A 25111-nucleotide genomic window follows, 5' to 3' on the forward strand; every position below is an offset into this window, starting at 1 on the left:
GAGGCAACTCTGTTTTTTTACTTCTTTTTTTTCTTTGATCCAATATGGCGGCCAGACCACGTGAGCGATGACATCATAAATTTATATTCTCTAATAAAATTGTTGCATAGATCATGCTCAATACATTTCAAACTGATCAGACTAAGTGTTTTCCCTGTCGAATTATGACGTCATAATTATGGCACCAATGACGTCATCGTTAACACTATTCCCCATATGGAGTTCATTACAATGAGCCATGTTTCAATTTTTTCCATGGAGTGGTTTCAGAGATATAGAGGAGCGAAGTTTTTCCAAGATGGCGCCTGTACCACGTGACCTATGACGTCATAATAATCATTAAAATATTCTACAGGAGGAGGCCCTCCTATGGTGAAAATTTCAAGTCAATCGGACCAACGGTTGCCGATAAAATGAATTTTTAAAATCCGGACACGTACGGCACATGTACGCACGCACATGAATGCTTCACCTCATTCGCTCCATGAGCGCAGGGTAAAAATTATGAGGAAATATTTTTCAGAAATGTCTCAAACAAAATCCTTGTTCACTTTTATCGGCCATGGTGGTTTAGGTCGTGGCAGTAGTTTTGGCCCTGGCTTTTTCTTGGCTGTCTGCGCTGCCCAGTTTATTTTTGAATATTATTTCAGTAATTGGCTTTCGGAGATCCCGCAGAATAAAAAAAAACGTCATAATGTCCAAGCAAATTACAAGGGGGAGAGAAGCAGAGAACCTTTAAAGTTATAAATAAATTATACTCGTGCTGGACTCCCGATCTGGCCTGTTCGTGGGTTTTGGTGCAGCATGTCTATTTTCACTCCGACAAACCAAGTCCGCTTGACTAATGTGGCCGTGGTGAGAATGAAAAAGAGCGGGAAACGATTCGAGATCGCCTGCTACAAGAACAAAGTGCTCAGCTGGAGAAACGAGTTGTATGCGGTTTTTTATAGGGTTGGGGTTCGGGCCCTGCTCCCTGCTGGGGTTGGGATTTGGGTCCTGCTGGGGTGGGGGTTTGGTCTCTGCTCGGGTACGGGTTAGGGTCCTGCTGAGTTAGTTAGGGGTTCGGGTCCTGCTGTGGTGGGGATCGGGTCCTGCTGGGGTAGGGGTGGGTTCAGGTCCTGCTGGGGTAGGGGGTGGGGGGTGAGGCGTTTTGTGTTCTGCTAGGGCAGGGGTTTGGGTGCAACTTGGGTAGTGGTTCGGGTCCTGCTCCCTGCTGGCGCTGGGGTAGGGGTTTGGGCTCCGCTGGGGTAGGGGTTTGGGCTCCGCTGGGGTAGGGGTTTGGGCTCCGCTGGGGTAGGGGTTTGGGCTCTGCTGGGGTAGGGGTTTGGGCTCTGCTCGGGTAGGGGTTTGGGCTCTGCTCGGGTAGGGGTTTGGGCTCTGCTCGGGTAGGGGTTTGGGCTCTGCTCGGGTAGGGTTTTGGGCTCTGCTCGGGTAGGGGTTTGGGCCCTGCTCGGGTAGGGGTTTGGGCCCTGCTCGGGTAGGGGTTTGGGCCCTGCTCGGGTAGGGGTTTGGGCCCTGCTCGGGTAGGGGTTTGGGCCCTGCTCGGGTAGGGGTTTGGGCCCTGCTCGGGTAGGGGTTTGGGCCCTGCTCGGGTAGGGGTTTGGGCCCTGCTCGGGTAGGGGTTTGGGCTCTGCTCGGGTAGGGGTTTGGGCTCTGCTCGGGTAGGGGTTTGGGCTCTGCTCGGGTAGGGGTTTGGGCTCTGCTCGGGTAGGGGTTTGGGCTCTGCTCGGGTAGGGGTTTGGGCTCTGCTCGGGTAGGGGTTTGGGCTCTGCTCGGGTATGGGTTTGGGCTCTGCTCGGGTACGGGTTTGGGCTCTGCTCGGGTACGGGTTTGGGCTCGGCTCGGGTACGGGTTCGGGCTCTGCTCGGGTACGGGTTTGGGCTCTGCTCGGGTACGGGTTTGGGCTCTGCTCGGGTAGGGGCTCTGCTCGGGTAGGGGTTTGGGTTCTGCTGTGGTGGGGATCAGGTCCTGCTGGGGTAGGGAGGTGGGGGGTGAGGCGGTTTGGGTTCTGCTCGGGCAGGGGTTTGGGTGCAACTTGGGTAGGGTTTCGGGTCCTGCTGGAGTAGGGGTTCGGCCTTCGGGTCCTGCTGGAGTAGGGGTTGGGGTCCTGCTGGAGTAGGGGTTGGGGTCCTGCTGGAGTTGGGGTCCTGCTGGAGTAGGGATTGGGGTCCTGCTGGAGTAGGGGTTGGGGTCCTGCTGGAGTAGGGGTTTGGGTCCTGCTGGAGTAGGGGTTTTGGGTCCTGCTGGAGTAGGGATTCGGGTCCTGCTGGAGTTAGGGGTTCGGATCCTGCTGGAGTTAGGGGTTCGGATCCTGCTGGAGTAGGGGTTTGGTTCCTGCTGGAGTAGGGGTTTGGTTCCTGCTGGAGTAGGGGTTCGGTTTCTGCTGGGGTGGTGGGGGTTCAGTTTCTGCTGAGGTGGGGGTTCGGGTCCTGCTGGGGTGCGGGTGGTCCTGCTGTGGTGGGTTGGGGGGAGGGGAGGTTCAGGTCCTGCTGGCGTGGGGGGGGGTGCGGGTGCTGCTGGGGTGGGGGGGGGGGTTCAGGTGCTGCTGGGGTGGGGGGGGGGGGTTCAGGTCCTGCTGGGGTAGGGGTTTGGGTCCTGCTGGGGTAGGGGTTTGGTTCCTGCTGGAGTAGGGGTTTGGTTCCTGCTGGAGTTAGGGGTTCGGGTCCTCCTGGGGTGGGCGTTCAGGTCCTGCTGGGTTGGGGGTTCGGTTTCTGCTGGGGTGGGGGTTCGGTTTCTGCTGGGGTGGGGTTCGGTTTCTGCTGGGGTGGTGGGGGTTCAGTTTCTGCTGAGGTGGGGGTTCGGGTCCTGCTGGGGTTAGGGGTTCGGATCCTGCTGGAGTTAGGGGTTCGGATCCTGCTGGAGTAGGGGTTTGGTTCCTGCTGGAGTAGGGATTCGGGTCCTGCTGGAGTTAGGGGTTCGGATCCTGCTGGAGTTAGGGGTTCGGATCCTGCTGGAGTAGGGGTTTGGTTCCTGCTGGAGTAGGGGTTTGGTTCCTGCTGGAGTTAGGGGTTCGGGTCCTCCTGGGGTGGGCGTTCAGGTCCTGCTGGGTTGGGGGTTCGGTTTCTGCTGGGGTGGGGGTTCGGTTTCTGCTGGGGTGGGGTTCGGTTTCTGCTGGGGTGGTGGGGGTTCAGTTTCTGCTGAGGTGGGGGTTCGGGCCCTGCTGGGGTGCGGGTGGTCCTGCTGTGGTGGGTTGGGGGGAGGGGAGGTTCAGGTCCTGCTGGCGTGGGGGGGGGGGGTGCGGGTGCTGCTGGGGTGGGGGGGGGGTTCAGGTGCTGCTGGGGTGGGGGGGGGGTTCAGGTCCTGCTGGGGTAGGGGTTTGGGTCCTGCTTGGTTAGGGGTTTGGGTCCTGCTGGGGTAGGGGTTTGGGTCCTGCTGGGGTAGGGGTTTGGGTCCTGCTGGGGTAGGGGTTCGTGTCCTGTTGGGGTAGGGGTTCATGTCCTGCTCGGGTTGGGGGTTCGGGTCCTGCTGGGGTAGGGTTCAGGTCCTGCTAGGGTAGGGGTTCGGGTCCTGCTAGGGTCGGGGTTCGGGTGCTGCTAAGGTAGGGGTTCGGGTGCTAATTCGGTTGGGGTTTGGGTCATCTAAGGTCGGTCATGCTTACCTTGCTGTGCCAAACTAACTTTAACCGCAGCTCGCCATTAACACACTCTTATCCATTAACACACTTTTCCATCTCACGCAGTCACAGACGTCAGACCCCACACAAACCACTCAAGTTGTTTTTTTAACCTACGGACAACATCAGGATTCATATAACTCCTATACAAGGCACATATAAAAACGGCCTGGCAGGATGGTCTCCACTGTGAGGTACACACACTCGCCTCTGTCTACTGTATTGTTCCCTCGGATAGAATCCAGACCCAGCTATAAACTGTCATCCCGGTGTTTCACAGGCAGATTCATCAATGTGTGCACTGTCCCTCGGACGGACGTTACACTGGGCGTCCCACGTTACACTGGGCGTCCCGTCTACCAGAATTAGTTGGTGGACGTTAAATATCCCATGGTGTCCTTCGTGAAGAGTGAGCGAGCTATCGCTGGCTCCCTGAACAAATGACTAATTCCTTCTCCCTCTGACGAGTATCCTGCATCCCTCGCTCGGAGTAGTGCGACACATCCAGGATTGTTATAAACCTTCCTAAAGAAACTGTTTCAGCAGAACCGGCACTCTGTTTTGAGCATGGATCACAAGTCCATCATAATAACAAACAATGGCTGTTCCATTGTAATTCCATTTTGAAATGTTGAATCATCCATCATATGGTGTTGTACCGCACCTATGGCCTGATCTTGTTCCTGTGGACGACTTGCGCTCTTGCCTGATTTGAAAGATTCATGATTTGTGCAACTGTTGTCTCCCTGTGGTTACGATAAGTCCCCATGTATCTGTGATCCACCGGTTGTGCTCGTTTGGCAGCAACAGTCTTGTTTTCTGGTCTTTATTTTGATGTTCAAGGTCTACAGGTGATGTCGGGTGACGTAAAATGATCGTCTATCTAGATTATTCGCCAGGCTTCGTGTGTGTCATCATGATGTACCTTGTGGGGTCACTTTGGTCCTCATTGAACAAGTTGGTGAATTAATGACTTGTTTTGTGTATACAGAGACGAGGATTGTGTCGGAGCTACAACAGAATGGACCGTGGCAGTACAGAACAAAAATGGGAGAGGGGTCTCGCACCAACAGATGGGGTAGCGGAACAAAACGGAGGGAGAACAAGAGGGAAAATAGGGGCAATACCCCTGGGTGCTCACCTGGTAGAATATAGCAGTACACTGCACCAACTAATGGTATTTTAAAACGGTATCATGGTATTTTAAACCATTTTCAATGGTTTCTTGGAGACAGCGCAGCATGTAGAGTCGTACTAACGTAATTATAGGACTTTATACAAACAAACAAAAAAATACCTATTTTGGGGGGCAATCCCCCACACCCTGCATACCTTCTCAGACCCCAATTTTTCGAATGCCTTGAACAAACATTGGTCCATTGCAGGTGATGAAAGTTGTGATCAAGTTTCATCAAAATTGTGTGTGTAGTTTCGGAGAAGGGAACGAATACCTATTCAAGGGGGTAGGGGGGTCAAACTCCCCCACACATTCCCTTAAACCCTGATTATTTTTATTTATGCCGTGAACAAATGTTGATGCATCATGGGTGATGAAGGTTGTGGTAAAGCTTCATTGCAATAGTGCATGTAGTTTCAGAGGAAAAAGCAAATTCATATTTTGGGGGTCAAACCTGGATCCACTTTGACCCCCGGTAGACCCCCTTAGACTCCGACCTTTTTTTTTTTTTTTTCTTTTCTTTTTTTTTTTTCTTTTTTTTTTTAATGGCGTGAACTAACTTGAGTTACAACATAACAAATATCATTTGTGCCAAGTTTAGTGACAATCCCATGAGCGGTTTCAGAGAAGCTGCAAGTGTTTACGGACTGACGGATGGATGACGTGCCATCAGATAAGCTCACTGGAACTACGTTCCAGGTGAGCTAAAATTGAGAGCGAGAGGAGGTCACATGTGGTGTACCAGTTGGATACAGGTGGAAACTCTGTCACAGAAATGGAAGGAAAACCTTGGGAAGAAGCAGAAATTAACATTGTATGATGTGGGTGAGAGGGTGGTTGGAAACCCGGAAGGAGGTGGAGTTTGGAAAGGTTAGTGAGGGTAGAAAAGACAATGGGGATGTATGGGTATGACCTGAGATTGTGGTAACCAGCTGGTTTGACACAATGGAGGGAAGAACGAGATTGAACAGACTGAAGTTGGTTCCACAGGTGAGAGAAAAAAGGGAGGAAATGAGTGGATATGAGTGGAAGTGAGCGGTGAGTCTGGGAGTCTTCACCAGAGGAGGGTTACTGGGGGGCAGAGCACGGACAGAGCAGAGGGTGCAAGACCAGAAAGGAGTTGGTAAATGACAGGGAGACCACCGATCTGTCTGCGCTTTGAAAGTGAGAGGCCCATCGGCTCAGCTTCCTCGTGGGAGATACAAGTGTTTTAGAAGGCCTCGGTTTCCAATACTTGCATTGTTGATCCCCTTCCTAACTCGTGACCTGAACATCACATGACTTATCTTGATTCAGTAACTCTTCACTCAAAGTATAATATCTAGTCGAGCTTATTCTTGGCTTCCAAAGTTCCATATCCCAACCCTGTTTTGGCCTTGCCTGATTTATTGGTGTTTCTCTGTTGGGCAGGGAACGCGATTTGGATGAGGTGCTACAAACCCATGCTGTTTTCATCAACGTCTCCAAGGGACAGGTAGCAAAGCGTGAGGACCTCATGAAGGCCTTTGGTACTGAAGATACCACGGAGATTTGCAAGAAGGTTCTGATACTTTTGATATTGCCGCTCCTTGAATAATTCATTGCTTTTCATCTTGGTTCTGCTAGTTTTGGCCTATTTTGCCCATAATCGTGCCTCTCTGTCTCCGCGTCGCTAAACCCATCTCCGTGTATTCCTTTTCTCCTCACTTTTGCAGATTCTGGCAAAAGGTGAGTTACAAGTGTCGGAGAAGGAACGGGCAGGACAGTTGGATCAAGTGTTCAAGGATGTGGCGAGGATCGTGGCCGACATGTGTGTTAATCCAGCCAACAAGCGGCCGTATCCTCCTGGGGTGCTGGAACGCGCCATGAAGGACATTCACTTCTCCGTGAAGCCGGGACGTAGTACGAAGCAGCAGGTGAGTGATGGTGTTGAGCGTTCGTGTGAATAATGTGGAAAAGACCTTGGATCTACGGTTGACGTTTTGTACTTTGTGCTCGTAGGCATTGGAGGTAATACGCCAGCTGAAAGAAACGATGCCGATTGAAAGGGCTCTCATGCGCCTCAGGGTGCAGGTTGGCGCTGCAGATGCTCAACGGCTTCGCCCGCGCATCACACCTTTCATCAAGGTCGTGGAGTCGGAGACGTGGAATGACGATTTGGAATTGGTGCGTCTCTCCGCAACCTGCCTCGTAAAATGCTACACATTGTAATGTACTCGTCACTCCGCCAGGGCGTTTGATCAAAAGAGAGGATGTTCCATTTCACAAACATATTGCATGTCTAACTGTGAATCTCAATGAGGATGAAGTGAAGGATGATATGGGAAATGTACTGGTTGACCATGGGGTTAAATAAATAATATAAGGTGTAGGTAGCAAGTTAATATTGGGTAAATACTGTACCTGCAGGGTGCACAGAGGTGTGTTGGCATCCGGGGTAGATTGCAGGTGGTTCCTGACTTTAAATGTGCGCAGGTAAACAAGTGCAACCAGTCAGACTGGAAAGGTTAGTTGATGGGGACATATCTCTGGAATGTGTCGATAAATTTTGTTACCTTGGTAATATGATTGCTGCACGTGGTGGTGCAGAAGCAGCAGTGATTGCAAGAATTAGAAGTGATTGGAGGAAGTTTAGGGAGTTGTTACCACTATTGACATGAAGGGGAATCTGATGATGATGATGATGATGATGATGATATTGTTTGGGTCCAGATTTTTTTATTTATTATTATTATTATTATTTTATTTTTTTTGTATACAAGATCGAGAGCTAACGTCAATCACAAAAAAGGACAAACTGACACACAAAACATACAATAAAGGGACCGGGAGACAAGATGGGGAGAGAGAGGGAAGCACACAAGTACAACAGCAGAGAACAGGGACAACGGAAGATCCGTGGGAGGGAGGGCATGGGGGGAAGAGGCATGGGAAGGTGGTGGAGGGGGTGGGAAAGGTATAAAACACATGGACACTGCTAGAACGTCCAGGAAAGAAAAGTCGGGATTTCAAAAAAAAAAAGTGGATCTGGGGTGAATTAACGGGGGTAGAAGAGATCAAGGTTTTGGATGGGGGAAGATAAGAGATGGTGGTGAACAGCTGTTTTAAAGACCTGGAGGGAGGAATGGGATTGAAGAGAATGAGGGAGTTTGTTCCAGAGACTGGAGTAAAGAGGAGTGAAGGTGAGCAGACAGTCTTGATTTTGGCAAGTTCACCAGAACGGGGCTGCTGGCAGATCTTGTGCGACCTGTAGGAATATTTGGGGGACAGAGCACAGAGAGAGCTGGGGGAGCAAGGCCGGAGAGGAGTCGGTAGAAGACAAAGACCACCAACCTGCCTGCGGTGAGTGAGTGAAAGGCCCTCGGAGTTAGCTTCATCGCGGGAGATTCCAATGATTCTGAAAGCTTTGGTTTGAACAGCGTGAAGCCGAGCTAGGTGTGAGGCAGGGTTGTTCATTGTGTTTATGGTAGTGTGGGTATGGATGTGTTTTTAACCCACGCAAGCGAAGCCAAAAGTGGGGTTAAGCAGTTGGTTCACTTCTGTTTGTCTGTCTGTCCTTTCCACAAATGGCAGTTTATGATCGATGAACAATTTAGGAACAAGAAAACTAATCGGAACAAGAACAATTTGAACACTAATCAGAACATGAATCAGAAAATGAACCTGTAGTTTAGCAGTACTTAGGCTCTGAATTTGTCCCAATCGCGTGAGGAGTGATCATTTTTATCTGCGACATGTCTCACGTCTACGAGTGCTTGATGTTGCTGTTCTTCTTGGTGGGTCCCGGGGCGATTTTTGAAATGTGCACCCATTGGTCAGAAACCCACGTCTGTCACTTGACTCCACCCACCATAGCACCGAGACGAAATGACGGGAATCAAGCGTTACATAATTTTTGAACAGCCCCATATTGGTGTTAAGCAATCCGTGACCATGTGACGAATCGGCTCGCAACACAACAACAGGCATTTTAAGGCCATTTTCCATGCTAGAGCGGGGGTTAGCCTTGCGGTCCCCATGACGAATCGGCTCGTTCTGATATAACTGTGGATGATGAGGGTGACATGGATAAGAAGGGTCGAGTGAATTTTTAAATAGTTCTTTAAATGCACGTTTCCCAATGAGCCCTTCACCGGATTTTGTCGCAGATTGTGACCACATTATGGTCATTCTTGTTTTACTCGGTCTGCCTGCCTTGCAGTCAAACAAAATTGATGAATAGTCCCACGTGGAACAGACGCTCTTATGGATGTGTATTTTGTTTTTGTCTTTGATCGTTGGGGGGGGTTGTTTTGAAGGATGTTGTTGTCATGTGTTTGTGGTGTCGTCTTGATGTCTCTTGGGGTATGTGGGTGGTTGGACATATAATGGCATGGGTTATTAGGGTAGGCTCTTGCAGTTGTAAGGAACTGTGCACCTCTCATGTCCAAGTGGTGTTTGATTTTAAACATTTTTCCCTCTCTGTGTGTCGGTGCTCAATGGGTGTTGTTGGTGTGCAACCTGTGATTATGTGAACGGTTTTATTTTGTATAGCATGCAGGGTGTTGAGATTTGTGTTGCGATGCAAATTTGATATGTTGAGACTGCTCTAATGTACTGTTTGTATATTAATGTTGTTTCTTTGTGGTGTCTGACGTCGGTTCCTACGTGTGCCTTAAGTGTGTTCAGCCTGGGTGTGCATTTTTTTATTTATGTTTGTGTTGTTATCTGAGAATGGCATGGCTGTGTTAAAAGTGACGTCTCGTATTTTTGTTTGTTGTGTGTGGGATAGGGATGTTGGTTAGTGTGATGTGTTGCGCAGGGCTATGGTTCATAGTAAGCCTGGTGTTGGCTTAATGGTTAAGCTGGCTGGCTGAAAATCCTTGGGTCTTGAGTTCAAGCCCCTGTCGTGCCAACACCAGGCTGGTCGACTCAGGCTGTCATCCTTCCGAGGTCAGCCAAATTAGCACCAACTAGCTGGTAATGGGGGAATTGCATTAGCAGCACAGCCGTGCCCCCAGAAAATGATGCAGCCATGCAGCTTTGGGGGGAATTGCATCAGCAGCACAGCCGTGCCCCCAGAAAATGATGCAGCTACGCAGCTTCGGGGGGAATTGCATCAGCGGCACAGCCGTGCCCCCAGAAAATGATGCAGCCATGCAGCTTCGGGGGGGAATTGCATCAGTGGCACAGCCGTGCCTCCAGAAAATGATGCAGCCACACAGCTTCAGGCTGCATACAAAAAAAAAATGGTCCTTGGTGTAATTTGTTAAGAGTGAGTGTTGATTTTGAGGGGGCTACCTTTATTCTGTTGATGGTGAGCCAGTGAGCAGAGGGAAACTTTATTTGTTGAGATTGCCACTATCATGTCCAAGCACCTGTTCGTAGAACTCTGACGTATAACTGTGAGGAGCCATAGATCTGGGGAAGGGTATAAAACAATTTATCATGTTGAAAGGTCCCAAGAGCACAGTGGGCTCCGTCGTTAGGAAATGGAAAAAATATGGAATTGCCCAGCCTTGAGCTGGCCATCTGACCAACCGGGTAAGAAGGACCTTGGCCAGGGAGGTGACGAAGAACCCAATGACCACACTGGGAGAACTACATAGTTCCTTGGCTGAGATGGGAGAACCTGCCAGAAGGACAACAGTCTCCGCAGCCCTTCACATATCTAGGCTTTATGGGAGAATGGCCAAACGGAAGCCACGCCCGAGAAAAAGGCACATGACGGCACACCTGGAGTTTGCAAAAATGCACATTGGAGACTAAGAACATGAGGCAAAAGATGATGTGGTTTGATGAGATGACAATTGAACTCTTTTTGCTTGAATGCAAAGCGCTACGTCTGGTGGAAACCCAACCCAACACAGCACATCGCTCAAAGAGCACCATCCATACTGTGAAGCAAGGTGGTGACAGCATCATGCTATGGGAATGTTTTTCAGTACCAGGGACAGGGAGACTTTTAAGGATAGTCAAATCATTGAGGATAACCTGTTTCTGAGTTGTTAGACCTTGGACTGCAGCAAATATTTATGTTCCAACAAGACAATGACACCAAGTATACAGCCAAAGCAATATGGAATGACTTCAGAACAAGAATGTGAAAGTCCATGAGTGGCCGAGCTTCTCCGAAGTATTGACTCAGGGGGTATTGAATTAAGTATTCAAGTATTGAATACTTATGTAAATTCGATATTTCTGTATTTCATCTTTAATTATTTTGTAGGAATTTCTAAAAAAAAATCACTTTGAAATTAATGGGGTATTATGTGCAGATCAGTGCCAAAAAAAAACAACTTTAATCCATTTTTATTCAGGCTGGAACACAACAAAATGTGAAAAAGTCAAGGGGTTTGAATACTTTCAAAAACCATTGTATATATTCAGCCCTGTTTGTCTGTGAGCAGGATATCTCAAAAAGTTGTCGACGGATTCAGACGAAACTTCGTGGACAGGTTGGGTGTGTGACATGGATGAATTGATTCAATTTTGGTGAAGATCCAGATCTGGATACTAAAACATTTTATAAGTGGTACTTCACCATTGAGACAACAACAACAACAGGCATTTTCAGGCCATTTTCCCTGCCAGAGCGGGGGTTAGCCTTGCGGTCCCCATGACGATCTTCTCCATTTTGCCCTATTTTCTGCAATTCCCCTTGTTAACCCCCTTGCCCGCATTTCTTCTTCCACAATCTTTAGCCAAGTCTTTCTCGGTCTTCCCCGTCCTCTACTTCCTGCTACATTCATTTCCATCACTCTTCTCAACCAGTCACTTTCATCCTTCCTCAACACATGACCAAACCATCTCAACCTGTTCCTCTTCACAGCATCCATCACAGGCTCTATTCCCATCATCTTTCGCAATTCATCATTTGTCTTCCTCTCTCTCAACGATACTCCACACATCCACCGAACCATTCGCATTTCCACCCTTTCCAGCCTTCGTTGCTGCTCCACGTTCATTACCCATGTCTCGCTCCCATAAATCATAACACTTCTCACACATGCAGCATACACCTTTCCCTCTAGCTTCAACGACACTCCCCTCCTCGTCAGCACCCCACTCCGTTCCCGAAACTTCTTCCATGCACATCTCACTCTAGCAACCGTTGCCGAGTCTGATCCACCTTGTCCATTCAGCATCTCCTAGGTAACAAAATGTTTTCACACCTTCCAGCTTCACGCCGTCTCCAAGATCCAACTCAGCATTTCCCCCATCTGCAGCTCCCTCTGTGCACACCTCACATTTGAATGTAGCTGCCACACTGGTTAATGACCCTCTTAAACCACTACATTTTTGATGAACCCACTCAGCGCACATTGTACATTGAATGGAATTCACTCCGACACCCTTCCTGCATACAGCACACGGCCACTTACCAGTTCTTTCCACCTCACCACATGCTTTACCACTTGCCATCACCTTCGTCTTTCCGATAGTCACCTTCAGACCTTTTGTCTCAATACATTCCCTCCACTTGTTCATCCTCTCCTTTAGTCCATCCATACTTTCCGCAATCAACACCAGATCATCTGCATACGACAACTCCCACAGTAAACCCTCCTTTACGTTCCGAACCAGCACCTCCATCACAGCTACAAATAGGAGTGGACTTAGTACCGACCCCCTGATGCACTCCCAACTTCACCTCAAGCTCACCACTGTTCCTGTCCTTTGTCCTTACAGCTGTGCATGCTCTTTTGTACATTGCCATCACTCCTCTGATCAACCATTCCTCCACTCCTATCTTCCTCAATGCCCATGTCACTACTTCACGTGGAACCCTATCGAATGCTTTCTCCAGATCAACAAACCCAAGAAACAACTTCTTCCTCTTCTCAATGTACTTCTCCTGCAACTGCCTCACAATAAAAAGCGCGTCTGTCGTTCCTCTTCCTGGCATAAATCCAAACTGCATTTTGTCAATCTTCATTACATGGGAATTGTGCCAGGAGGAAACCTTTGCTGTCCAGAAAGAACATCAGGGCAAGACTAAAGTTTGCCAATGAACACCGAGGCAAAGACCAGCACTTCTGGAACAATGTGCTCTGGACAGATGAGTCAAAGGTGGAGCTATTTGGCCATAGTACCAGAAGACATGTTTGGCAAAAACCAAAGACAGCATTTGACCACAAGAACCTGATACCAACTGCAAAGCATGGTGGAGGAAATATTATGGTTTGGGGCAGCTTTGCTGCATCAGGGCCTGGGCAGCTCACCATCAAAGAATCAACTATGAATTCTTCATTGTACCAGAGGGTGCGTGAGGATAATGTGAGACCATCTGTCGGAAAGTTGTAGCTCAACTGAAGGTGGACTTTGCAACATGACAATGACCCTAAACATACCAGTAAATCCACCAAGGAATGGCTGAAAAGAAAGAAATGGAGGGTTCTGGAATGGCCAAGTCAAAGCCCGGATCTAAATCCCATCGAGATGTTGTGGGGGGATTTGAAACGAGCTGTGCATGCAAGAAACCCCTCAAACATCGCACAGCTGAAAGAATTCTGCATGGAGGAGTGGGCAAAAAATTCTCCCAGTCGATGTCAGAGACTGGTAGACAGTTATAAGAAACGTCTACTTGAGGTTGTTTCTGCCAAAGGGGGCAATACCACCTATTAAAGCCAAGGGTGTACTTACTTTTTCCACATGCGAAATTTGCATGTGTTTATTTAAATTATACAATGGACTACAAAATGTAAATGTTTCCTGATATTTGTTATTATATCACCTTTATCTATGAATATTAACGGCTAACCCCCGCTCTAGCAGGGAAAATGGCCTTAAAATGCATGTTGTTGTTGTTGTTATTGTTGTATCTATCAATATTGTTGAAATGAAGATCAAATAGCTATATGTTGAAAAAGTCAAAACTTTACATGGGGTATACTTACTTTTTCACGTGATTGTATGTCCACTCTTCTGACCAATACTTACACCACTTCTCCTGATCTCCCTGTCATTGTCCCTACATTCCATGTCCCTACCCTACTATTGAGAGATGGGGACAAAAACCATATCATAGAACGATGTCTTAAAATGTTGTGGATTCGGAAACTTGGTGGATGAGTTGGGTAGGTGACAACTTTGGTAGATTTCTCAAAATGGTTAACCATACTTGGTGTGTTCCTGAATTAAAATTTGACTCGTGGAAATAATATTGGAAATACGATAGAAATAATATCTGTGGTTCCGAGGTTTTGAGTTCCTATCTCACACACACACACACACACACACACACACACACACACACACACACACACACACACACACACACACACACACACACACACACACACACACACACACACACACACACTGAAGCAAAGCTCAACTTCATAGCCTTCACTAAGATGTACACTTTGAACCTGACAGTTCAAATCACATCAAAACTTTCAAACTGCAATGCACTCTTTTCTGAAGTTACTACCCGAGTTCTCATTTCCACTCTGTCTCTCCACTGTATTCCCTGCCAGGAATGTCTTGCTGATCCAGGCAGCTTCAGAGAGTTGTCAGAGCTGCTGTCCAAAGAGACCCGTGGGAGGGCCTCCTTGGATGTCCTCAGCCTCAAGGAAGTGGAGGAAGGAGATGAGAAGCTGGAATAACCGTGTTGGTTTTCTTTTTTGAACCCATGCATGTAATCCAACGCACTTTTCGGATTCCCACATTTGAATCTTCCACTTTTTCTGTTGTATCACTATACTTATTGCTTTTTGTTCTCAACTTAAATTTGCTCTAATTTCATTTCTCTTCCTTGATAAATCTTTAATTAGTAAATGTGCAATTTTTTGGTGCCTTATTGTTATTAATAGTACAATCGAACCATTTTCATTGTTGTGCCAATTTCACCTCCAATGGCGAGGTGGTGCAAATGTCATGTGTTGCCGTGGTCTCCAGCAACGTTTCCTACCGGCCGGTCTCCATGTTGGATTTCCTGCTTGGCCTGTTTGGAAATTACATCTGAGCACATAGCTTGTGACACTGGGATCTCAGGTTCAAATCTCCTACACAGCGTTACCGTACTTTATCCATTACTCATGTTCATGTAATTTGTATAAAAAAAATACACTATTGTCTCTGCATATCATCCCGTTTTTGTTTTTCTTTATAGGTGCAAGGTTGTCCTCATGAGATGCATCAACAAGCTCTTTCCTAGTTCATGCAAATTCAAAATATATTGGGATGGCTCATGCCCTGCAACCCATGCCGACAAAAAACAGACTTTTTGGAATGCCGGCCTCATTTTTCATCCAATAATCATGTAACTTGGGTAAGTGCTCCAATGTTGGAACTTTCGTGTCAATCGCTCAAGGGGTTACGGAGAAAACGAATTTGGATATTGGATATTCTTTATTGTTCATGTCAAAACATATAAATGTTTCTTCCACTGGCCTTGAAATTCAAATTCAATTCAAAGAAGGGGGTGCATCCCACCTTTTCCACACTCACATTAAACATGTGAATTGAATTTGGTACAAAAGATAGTCGAAAGCGATGAGAGTAAGTGGAACACAAAGACGAATGCCTGAAAGATTAAAACAAAAACGATGGTGAAGTGGGTGTGGTGGGTCTTGCAATATTTTGTGGATATTCAAAACCGCGCTCCTCATACAAGGATCAAATTGACGGAAGATCTGTTCGAATCGCACGATGAGCAATCTTCATGGATCTTTTCAGTTTATTCACATTTTAAAAGACAAATTACCAAATGTACAATTTAAATTGTAAGAAAGAACACTTTGAACCAATAACTGATAAAAGAATCAAAATGCTCTTGTCGACTTGAAACTCTGTAGGTTTCCTTTAAAAGTACAATCTTTGGTGTGCTTTACCGGCCAACATTTGGGAATTCGGCCAAAACTTGGGGAATTACTGCTCCATTCAATTTGTTGTCATTGTTCCCAAATGCATGTGCGCACGAACTTGTTCAACACTATGATCCTGAATGATCAAAGGGTCATGGTCACCTGCTAAATGCCAAAAATAAACAAAAATCAGTTCCTTTGCTTTGACATCAAGAACTAAATAATGACGGTAACTAGGTGGGAAGCGCAGCAGGTGGCGTATTCAGAAGAATGGTCTTCTTCAGAGAAGCGTGCTTGCACCGTTACTGTACAACATCCACACCAACGACCAAACTATAGACGGTGTTACACGCCGTTTTATACACAGTGCATTCAGAAAGTATTCAGACCCCTTCACTTTTTTCACATTTTGTTGTGTTGCAGCCTTATGCTGACATCGTTTAAATTCATTTTTTCCCTCATCAATCTACACTCAATACCCCATAATGACAAAGAGAAAACAGGATTTTAGAAAGTTTTGCAAATTTATTAAAAAGAAAAAACTGAAATATCACATTTACATAAGTATTCAGACCCTTTGCTATGACACTTGAAATTTAGCTCAGGTGCCTCCCATTTCTCTTGATCATCTTTGAGATGTTTCTACACCTTGATTGGAGTCCTCCTGTGGTAAATTCAATTGATTGGACATGATTTGGAAAGGCACACACCTGTCTATATAAGGTCTCACAGCTGACAATGCATATCAGAGCAAAAACCAAGCCATGAGGTCGAAGGAACTGCCTGCACAGCTCAGAGACAGGATTGTGTCGAGGCACAGATCTGGGGAAGCCTACAAAAAATTTTCTGCTGCATTGAAGGTTCCCAAGAGCACAGAGGCCTCCATAATTCTTAAATGGAAGAAGTTTGGAACAACCAGGACTCTTCCTAGAGCTGGCCGCCCGGCCAAACTGAGCAATCGGGGGAGAAGGGCCTTGGTAAGAGGTGACCAAGAACCCGATGGTCACTTTTGCTGAGCTTCAGAGATCCTGTGTGGAGATGGGAGAAACTTCCAGAAGGACAACCATCACTGCAACACTCCACCGATCTGGGCTTTATGGCAGAGTGGCCAGACGGAAGCCAAATAGTTCAATCTTGGTTTCATCAGACCACAGAATCTTGTTTCTCACAGTCTGAGAGTCCTTTAGGTGCTTTTTTGCAAACTCCAAGCGGGCTTTCATGTGTCTTTCACTGAGGAGAGGCTTCCCTCATCCTTCCAATGTCGGCAAAATGAGTACCAGCTTATAGACTAGACGGATTTCTGAGAAATGTGAATGTTAGGTGCATTTCTGGGTAAAAGTTGGGAACCTCACTTTTTAACATAATTAGGGTATGCTGAATTCGATTAACCTGGTTCCCACGCCAAATTTTGAGTTTTTGACCTAATTAGCATAAACAAAATGGCCACCAAATTGCGATTTTTGGACAATTTCTTTGAACAAGCATTTATATACATGCAGCTCTTTTACTTTAACTTTACAATATTTACCCCAAAATGCACCGAGAAGCTTACACATGGCCTTTTTTCATAAATCTGTCTAGTCTATATTATGGTTGGTGACATATTGAAAGACATTCAAACTGATATTGAAATTGGACACGATAAAATGGGAAATGGTTTTAATAAGACAATGTTTCATACAACCATTTATTCTAAAATTAAGTACACATGGCCATGAAGCACAAACATTCAGGAATGTCACACATGTTGTTTTGCCAAACTACATAAAATTCATACAAGGGGTCTGATCATCACTCTGTTGCTGACAGGTACACATTGATGTGCACCTCAACTCTGAATAGCGACATTTGCAGCGTCGAGTCTTGCATTGCTTCTGGCATGCACAACAAATCATCTCGAGGCAACTTTCTGGGATTGGACCCAGTGACATCAGAATAGGCTCTAGTCCTGAATCACCATGTTTCCATCCCATTTCCACAGGTGCAGGAAAGTCAGGTATGGCACAATGAGCATTTCTCCATACCATGGCCAAGTCATACCAAATACTTTATATGTGCTGCTACTTTGCTTGATACTTGGCATTTAAAAAGGAAAGAGAACGGACAAACAATCATAAATTCGTATCCATGGGGAGGAGGAAATTTATCCGAAGGAAATGCCCTATTGAGTGCAGTGAACACATGACGTGAACATGTGGAGTGAACATGTCCTTCAATCCTGACAAATCTCACACTCTTACTATGTCTCTCCGAAAAGACCGACTGGACAACCCTCCCATCTACTTTCTGAATAATCCTCTCCAAGATTCTGTCACTCAAGCTTTTGGGTCTCACTATCTGCCATGATCTTTCCTGGGAAAACCACATTTCAAATCTGGCCTCCAAAGCCAGTCGCCGACTGGGCATCCTCCGTCGTGCGAAGTCCTTCCTTGGCACACCTGAGCTCCTCACCACATACAAGGCTTTCATCCGCAGCTCAATGGAATACTGTTCTCCCCTATGGGCCGGTGCTCCTGCCTCACACCTAGCTCGGCTTCACGCTGTTGAAACCAAAGCTTTCCGAATCATTGGAATCTCCAGTGATGAAGCTATCTCCGAGGGCCTTTCACTCACTCACCGCAGACAGGTAGGTGGTCCTTCTGTCTTCTACCGACTCCTCTCCGGCCTTGCTCCCCCAGCTCTCTCTGTGCTTTGTCCCTCAAATATTCCTACAGGTCACACAAGATCTGCCAGCAACCCTCTGATGGTTAAACTGCCGAAATCTCGGCTCTCTGCTCACCTTCACTCTTTCATTCCTCTTTTCTCCCGCCTCTGGAACAAACTCCCACACTCCCTTCAATCCCACTCCTCCCTCCAGGTCTTTAAAACAGCTGTTCACCACCATCTCTTATCTTTCCCCATCCAAAACCTTGATCTTTTCTACCCCCACTAATTCACCCCAGATCCACCTTGTTTGAAATTCCAACTTCTTTCCTGGAAGTCCTGGCAGTGTCTATATGTTTTATACCTCTCCCACCACCCCCCCTTCCCATGCCTCCCCCCCCCCCCAAAGCCCTCTCCCTCCCACAGATCTCTCGATGTCCCTGCTCTCAGATGTTGTTTGTGTTCCTCCCCCTCTCGCCCCATCTTGTCTACCGCTCCCCATGTTATATGTTTTATGTGTCGGCTTGTCTTTCTGTGTGATTAATGTTAGCTCTTTCACGAGCCTCGATCTTGTATACAAAAAAAAAAAAAAAAAAAAATGAGGAAGGCACCATTGTTGTGACGTCACTGATACCCAGAGTGCCCCCGGAAGTGACGACACTTCCCCCAAGCTCAGCGGCTGTGTTTGTCTCGCGTATTCGTCTGTACATCGCTGTGTGTGACATGTTTGTATGGCAACTCCACATGAGCCATAAATCCTGTAAAAAAAAAATTAAAAAAGATCACTTCATCACACTTCCTTCCCTTTTCCTCACAACTGTTCAGCTAAATATTTTTTCCTTTTTTTGTTTTTTAACAAAATATGACCTAGATTTTAAATTGAAGACCTCTGTCATTATCATCATCATCATCGTCATCCTCGTCGTCGTGTTGGAACTCCTGCAAGGGCATGTGTTCGATGCTTGGGTGTGATCCCCCATGGGCAAAACTTCCCCCGATTATAGATCGAATATGCGCCAGGCTTCCTTCCCCGCTTCCCCAGGATGCAACTTTCTCCAGATTTTGCTGAACGGCCACCTTAATTTGGGGCTTCGCAGGCAAAAAGATTGCACAAGCGATGATGAAGGCGGCCAGCATCAAGAAGACCGCCACGATGCCGAAGATGAGTGCCAGTCCACCATCAGGTGTATCAGTAACATTCGGAGTCAGGAGTCCACTCGTCATGACTTTAGATGAGTGCACCGTTAAAGGTGCATCGGTGAAATGCAAGGAAGCCATGAGAGAAACCTGAAAAGGCAGGGATAGTACTTAGCACAGCACCAGGTACAAGCTATGGTGTATCTTTTAGTTTGTTATTTGTTAACGGCTGCATTCATTATTTTTGCTAAATAACTCGATTCACAAATCCAATCCTGTTGCCAAACAGTCGTCAAACTCGGGATTCAGGAGTAATGAGAATAACAAGTGAATCCACTTGGATTCCGCCCAGGTTGGCACATGGAAATTATGATGTAGCATAATTATCATCTCGGGTCAAGATTTGAAATTATGCCATGGTTTTTGTAAAATTGCTACTAGTATTCACATTATGTACTTTCACCAAAACATACATCATAGAAACATACATAGAATTTGGGTCCTCTGGGTCATTTGGGTCCTCTGGGTCATTTGGGTCCTCTGGGTCATTTGGGTCCTCTGGGTCATTTGGGTCCTCTGGGTCATTTGGGTCCTCTGGGTCATTTGGGTCATTTGGGTCCTCTGGGTCATTTGGGTCCTCTGGGTCATTTGGGTCCTCTGGGTCATTTGGGTCCTCTGGGTCATTTGGGTCCTCTGGGTCATTTGGGTCATTTGGGTCCTCTGGGTCATTTGGGTCCTCTGGGTCATTTGGGTCATTTGGGTCCTCTGGGTCATTTGGGTCCTCTGGGTCATTTGGGTCCTCTGGGTCATTTGGGTCATTTGGGTCCTCTGGGTCATTTGGGTCCTCTGGGTCATTTGGGTCCTCTGGGTCATTTGGGTCCTCTGGGTCATTTGGGTCCTCTGGGTCATTTGGGTCCTCTGGGTCCTCTGGGTCATTTGGGTCCTCTGGGTCATTTGGGTCATTTGGGTCCTCTGGGTCATTTGGGTCCTCTGGGTCATTTGGGTCCTCTGGGTCATTTGGGTCATTTGGGTCCTCTGGGTCATTTGGGTCCTCTGGGTCATTTGGGTCCTCTGGGTCATTTGGGTCCTCTGGGTCATTTGGGTCCTCTGGGTCATTTGGGTCCTCTGGGTCATTTGGGTCCTCTGGGTCATTTGGGGCCTCTGGGTCATTTGGGTCCTCTGGGTCATTTGGGTCCTCTGGGTCCTCTGGGTCCTCTGGGTCATTTGGGTCCTCTGGGTCCTCTGGGTCCTCTGGGTCATTTGGGTCCTCTGGGTCATTTGGGTCCTCTGGGTCATTTGGGTCCTCTGGGTCATTTGGGTCCTCTGGGTCATTTTTTTTTTTTTTTTTTTTTTTTTTTTTGTATACTGAATCGAGGCTCGTGAAAGAGCGAACATTAATCACACAGAAAGACAAACCGACACATAAAACATATATCATAGGGTTAGGGTCTATAATCTATATGGATCTCGCATCTCGGGTCTCGCATCTCGGGTCTTATCTACGAGGAAACCCGTGGAGTTCTCAAGGTGTTCCTGGAAAATGTGCTCCGCGATGCTTAGGGTCTATATGGTCTATATGGTTCTTGTGTCTATATGGGTCATTATTTGGGTCATTTGGGTCATTTGGGTCCTCTGGTTCATTTGGGTCCTCTGGGTCATTTGGGTCCTCTGGGTCATTTGGGTCCTCTGGGTCATTTGGGTCCTATATTCCTATCCTATAACATATATATCCTATAACCTATCCTATATATATCCTATATCATATAACATATATCCTATATATCCTATAACATAACATATAACAAATATATCCTATATTATGTACTAGCGAGCGGCCGCGTACCAGCCAAAGGGGTAGCCCATGGTTAGCCTAAATATAGATTTGATGACGTCATGTTTACACATCTGAGCGACAGAAACGGAGCTTCACTTTTGGAGAGACAGAAATTCCCAGGCAAACGCTATAACGCACCAGGTTTACAACCTGTGCGTTAATAAACGTCTGGTGCCAGTGCAGTCACTTAATCCTGATCACGGCACGATGTTAACAAATATAATTTCGTTCAAAATTTTGGGATTAGCAAACCTGTACATTTTTGGAATCTTCAGAGCATGGTAGAATCTGAAAATCAATGTTGGCATTTGCACAGACACCTGCATGGCCGCCATTTTGGATTTTCAAAATGGCCGCCATAAAATACATATTTTGCGCGATCTCGGCTTCTAGTCAACCGAGAAACTTAATTAAATATGCTAATCCTATGTTTTCTGGGTCAAGGAATCCAATAAAGGCCTCAAAATAGTGCTCAGGATTATAGAAAAGCAACAAACAAAGGTAATTGAAAACCATTGTCTTTATATTTGTGATATAACTGTATTACATAATACATGATATTGCAAGTCCTTTGAAGTTATAGGTATGGGTTTATAAAGCAAGAAAGCAGCCTTGTTAGTATCAGATTGAACGATATAGTCAGGTTCGCTATGTTTTTTCGTTCAAAATTTTGGTAGATTAGCAAAACTATACATTTTTGGAATATTCAGAGCATGAGGAATCCAAAAATTAATGTTTACATTTGCGTAGACACCTTTGCGAAAATGACACTCAGGACAGTGATGAAGATCTGTAAAAGCATATTCCTGAACGGTATAGACCTCGTAGATCCTGTGTATAGGACTTATAGTTCAATCTGATACTACATATAACTTCCTATAACAACCTATAACTTCAAAGGACTTGCAATATCATGTATTATGTAATACAGTTATAATAATAATAATAATAATTCATTTATTTTGTATAGCGCTTTTCAAGAAGCCCAAAGGCGCTTTGACAAAGTGCAAAACAAACAATACATGAAAACAACAATTGCAAAAAGACAAGAATCAAAAGGGAAATATTTAAAGCAAAAGGAGGGAGAAGGAGAAGTGATAGTCAGGGGTTAAATGCTGTGGGTTGGATGTTGAATGCGGTGTTGAACAGGTGGGTCTTGAGTGATGTTTTGAATGTGGTGAGTGAGGAGGAGTCCCTGATGGTGTGAGGTAGTGAGTTATATCAGTTATATCAGTTATATTATTATATCAGTCAAATATTATATCGTCAAAAAATGAGCACCAAAAAAGTTATATCACAAATATAAAGACAATGGTTTTCAATTACCTTTGTTTGTTGCTTTTCTATAATCCTGAGCACTATTTTGAGGCCTTTATTGGATTCCTTGACCCAGAAAACATAGGATTAGCATATTTAATTAAGTCTCCAGGTTGACTAGAAGCCGAGATCGCGCAAAATATGTATTTCATAGCGGCCATTTTCAAAATCCAAAATGGCGGCCATGCAGGTGTCTGTGCAAATGTAAACATTAATTTTTGGATTCCTCATCTCTGAATATTCCAAAAATGTACAGGTTTGCTAATCTACCAAAATTTTAATCGAAAAAACATCGTGAACCTGACTATAAGGGACGAGCTTAGGAAAACAGTTGCAAATGTCAAGACCTTTACCACTCGGTGGCTTCCTGCTACCTGTAAGCAAATCATCACAAGCACCCCGTCAACCCCTATTGTTTCCGCCACTATTTGTTTAGGCACTGAGGTATCAAAAAAAACTTTCAATCTAATTACGTGAAAGCCTCTCAATTGACTCAGCCTGTCATCCTTCCGAGGTTGGAAAAATGAGCACCAGATGACCCGAGAGGCATTGCATCAGCAGCAGCCGTGCCGACAGAAAATGAAGCACCCAGCAACCACAGGCTGCACATGAACCACCACCATTAGGCCTTGGGCTGCGTAGCAGAGGGAAGATGAACACCGTTCGGACAAAAAGGCACCCACTTTCTTATTCAGTCTCTGCTGGTCAAGCTCACTGGATGTGGCGTACGTCTGCCAAGCTTTCTGAATTATTTCATTTCATTTTTTGAAATGTTCAAAATTTTTCAAAATTATCTCTGCTCACCTTCACTCTTTCATTCCTCTTTTCTCCCGACCCTGGAACAAACTCCCTCACTCTCTTCAATCCCACTCCTCCATCCAGGTCTTTAAAACAGCTGCTCACCACCATCTCTTATCTTCCCCCATCCAAAACCTTGATCTTTTCGACCGTTAATTCACCCCAGATCCAATTTTTTGAAATATCGACTTCTTTCCTGGAAGTCCTAGCAGTGTCCATGTGTTTTATACCTTTCCCACCCCCCCCCCCGCTCCCCTTCCCATGCCTCCTCCACCCCCCCCCCCCTCCCAAAGCCCTCTCCCTTTCACAGGTCTCCCGATGTCCCTGCTGTCCATCTTGTTCTCTCGCTCCCTTTATCATATGTTTTATGTTTTATGTCAGTTTGTCTTTTTTGTGATCAATGTTAGCTCTTACACGAGCCTCGACCTTGTATACAAAATATATATACAGACTTGGCATTTAATATGGAATATTTTTTTTTTCTTGACTTGGGTTTACTTTCTTAACTCAGTATATCAATCTAGTGAGTTTCTTTTACACGTTGGTGATTTATTTGTTAAAAGAACCATGTCACTGATTGTCTGTCGCAGCAAGAACTCAACAACAGGATTATCTCACAGGTGGCGTGGCAAAATGTACGGACAGGTGCATTTGATGATTGGCTTCACAGTCGGGTATACAAGGGTTGTTGCGTTCTGTATTAGTGGAAAACAACTGCTGCACGTCTCCAAAAGTTATTGCCGCTTCCTCTGGAGATGGTCCGTCAACTCGACAATGCTTTTTGTCATGGAGTGGTGGCTTTACGAAATTACGGCATGAAACAGCGTGCTATTGCTCGGCAGTATGGCATCACTCAAGGTCAGGTGTCAAAGATCCTGAAACGAAATGCTCAGAGGGGTGTCCCTACTCCAATACCGAGGCCAGGACGTCCCCGCAGAACCACAAGGAGGGATGATCGCCAGCTGCACCGGTTAGTCCGCAATGGCCGTACCAAGTCAGCTAATCGGCTTAGGGCTGAGTGGCAGCAACTGACAAATGTGCCTGTATCCAGAAGGCTAGTCAACCAACGACTGGTTCAAGCAGGCTATCGTGCCAGGCGTCCCCTGAGAAAGCCACACCTGACCAGACAACACCGCCAGCACCGATTGCAGTGGGCCAGAGAGCACCGTCAATGGCAGCCAGGACACTGGAATCACGTCATCTTCAGTGATGAGTCTAGATTTCTGGTCTATCGTCAAGATGGTCGCGTCCGAGTGTGCAGACAAGTGCATGAAGCCTACAACAAAGATTGTATAGTGCCAAGAGTCCAAGCTGGAGGTGGTGGGGCGACCGTTTGGGCTGCTTTTCATGCAGGCACTGACCTGGTTGTTCTGAATGGAAACCTGAACCAGTTCAAGCACAGGGCCATTCTGGAAGAAACATTGCTTCCATTTGCTCGTGCAGCCTTTCGAGGAAACTTTGTCTTCCAAGATGACAATGCACGGCCTCATCGTGCTCGCATGATCCAACACTTTCTTGCTGACCGTGGTGTAGAGCATATGGAGTGGCCTGCCATGTCCCCGGATATGAATCCGATAGAGAACTTGTGGGCAGAATTAACGCGTCAAATCGACCACTTGGACCAGCAGCCGACCTCTGTGCGTGAATTGCAGCAGGCTATTGTCACTGCATGGCAAGTGATTCCTGTCCAAACCTTGGCAAATCTCGTGAACAGCATGCCTCAACGTGTACGTGCTCTCCTGAATGCTCGTGGGGGTTACACGAAGTACTGAACTGTAATTTTACTGTCCCTAATCCCAGTCGTAATTTAACTTTTGTTTTTG

At 46.4% G+C, this 25111-nt stretch overlaps 2 protein-coding genes across 5 annotated transcripts in view; one reads left to right on the top strand and one right to left on the bottom strand.

Moving 5' to 3' along the window:
• The first annotated feature begins 567 nt into the window (after positions 1-567).
• SBDS (SBDS ribosome maturation factor) lies at positions 568-14836 on the top strand. Its single transcript, XM_068124221.2, has 5 exons — positions 568-932; positions 6201-6330; positions 6485-6685; positions 6771-6935; positions 14231-14836. The coding sequence occupies exons 1-5, from the start codon at positions 805-807 to the stop codon at positions 14357-14359; spliced, it is 753 nt and encodes a 250-aa protein (XP_067980322.2). The 5' UTR covers positions 568-804; the 3' UTR covers positions 14360-14836.
• Positions 14837-17203: 2367 nt separating this feature from the next.
• LOC137432367 (uncharacterized) overlaps positions 17204-25111 on the bottom strand; it is a 36366-nt gene continuing 28458 nt past the window's right edge. For all 4 annotated transcript variants that reach the window (XR_013624279.1, XR_010985483.2, XR_010985482.2 and 1 more), the window contains exon 3: positions 17204-19489. Coding sequence is in view for 1 of the 4 variants with exons in the window: in XM_068124241.2 (XP_067980342.2) it covers positions 19070-19489 (420 nt within the window). In the remaining 3 variants the exon portion in view is untranslated. The remainder of the gene's footprint in view (positions 19490-25111) is intronic.

This window comes from Myxine glutinosa, chromosome 8 (genome assembly GCF_964187855.1).
Source record: "Myxine glutinosa chromosome 8, kmMyxGlut1.1, whole genome shotgun sequence".
NCBI lineage: Eukaryota > Metazoa > Chordata > Myxini > Myxiniformes > Myxinidae > Myxine > Myxine glutinosa.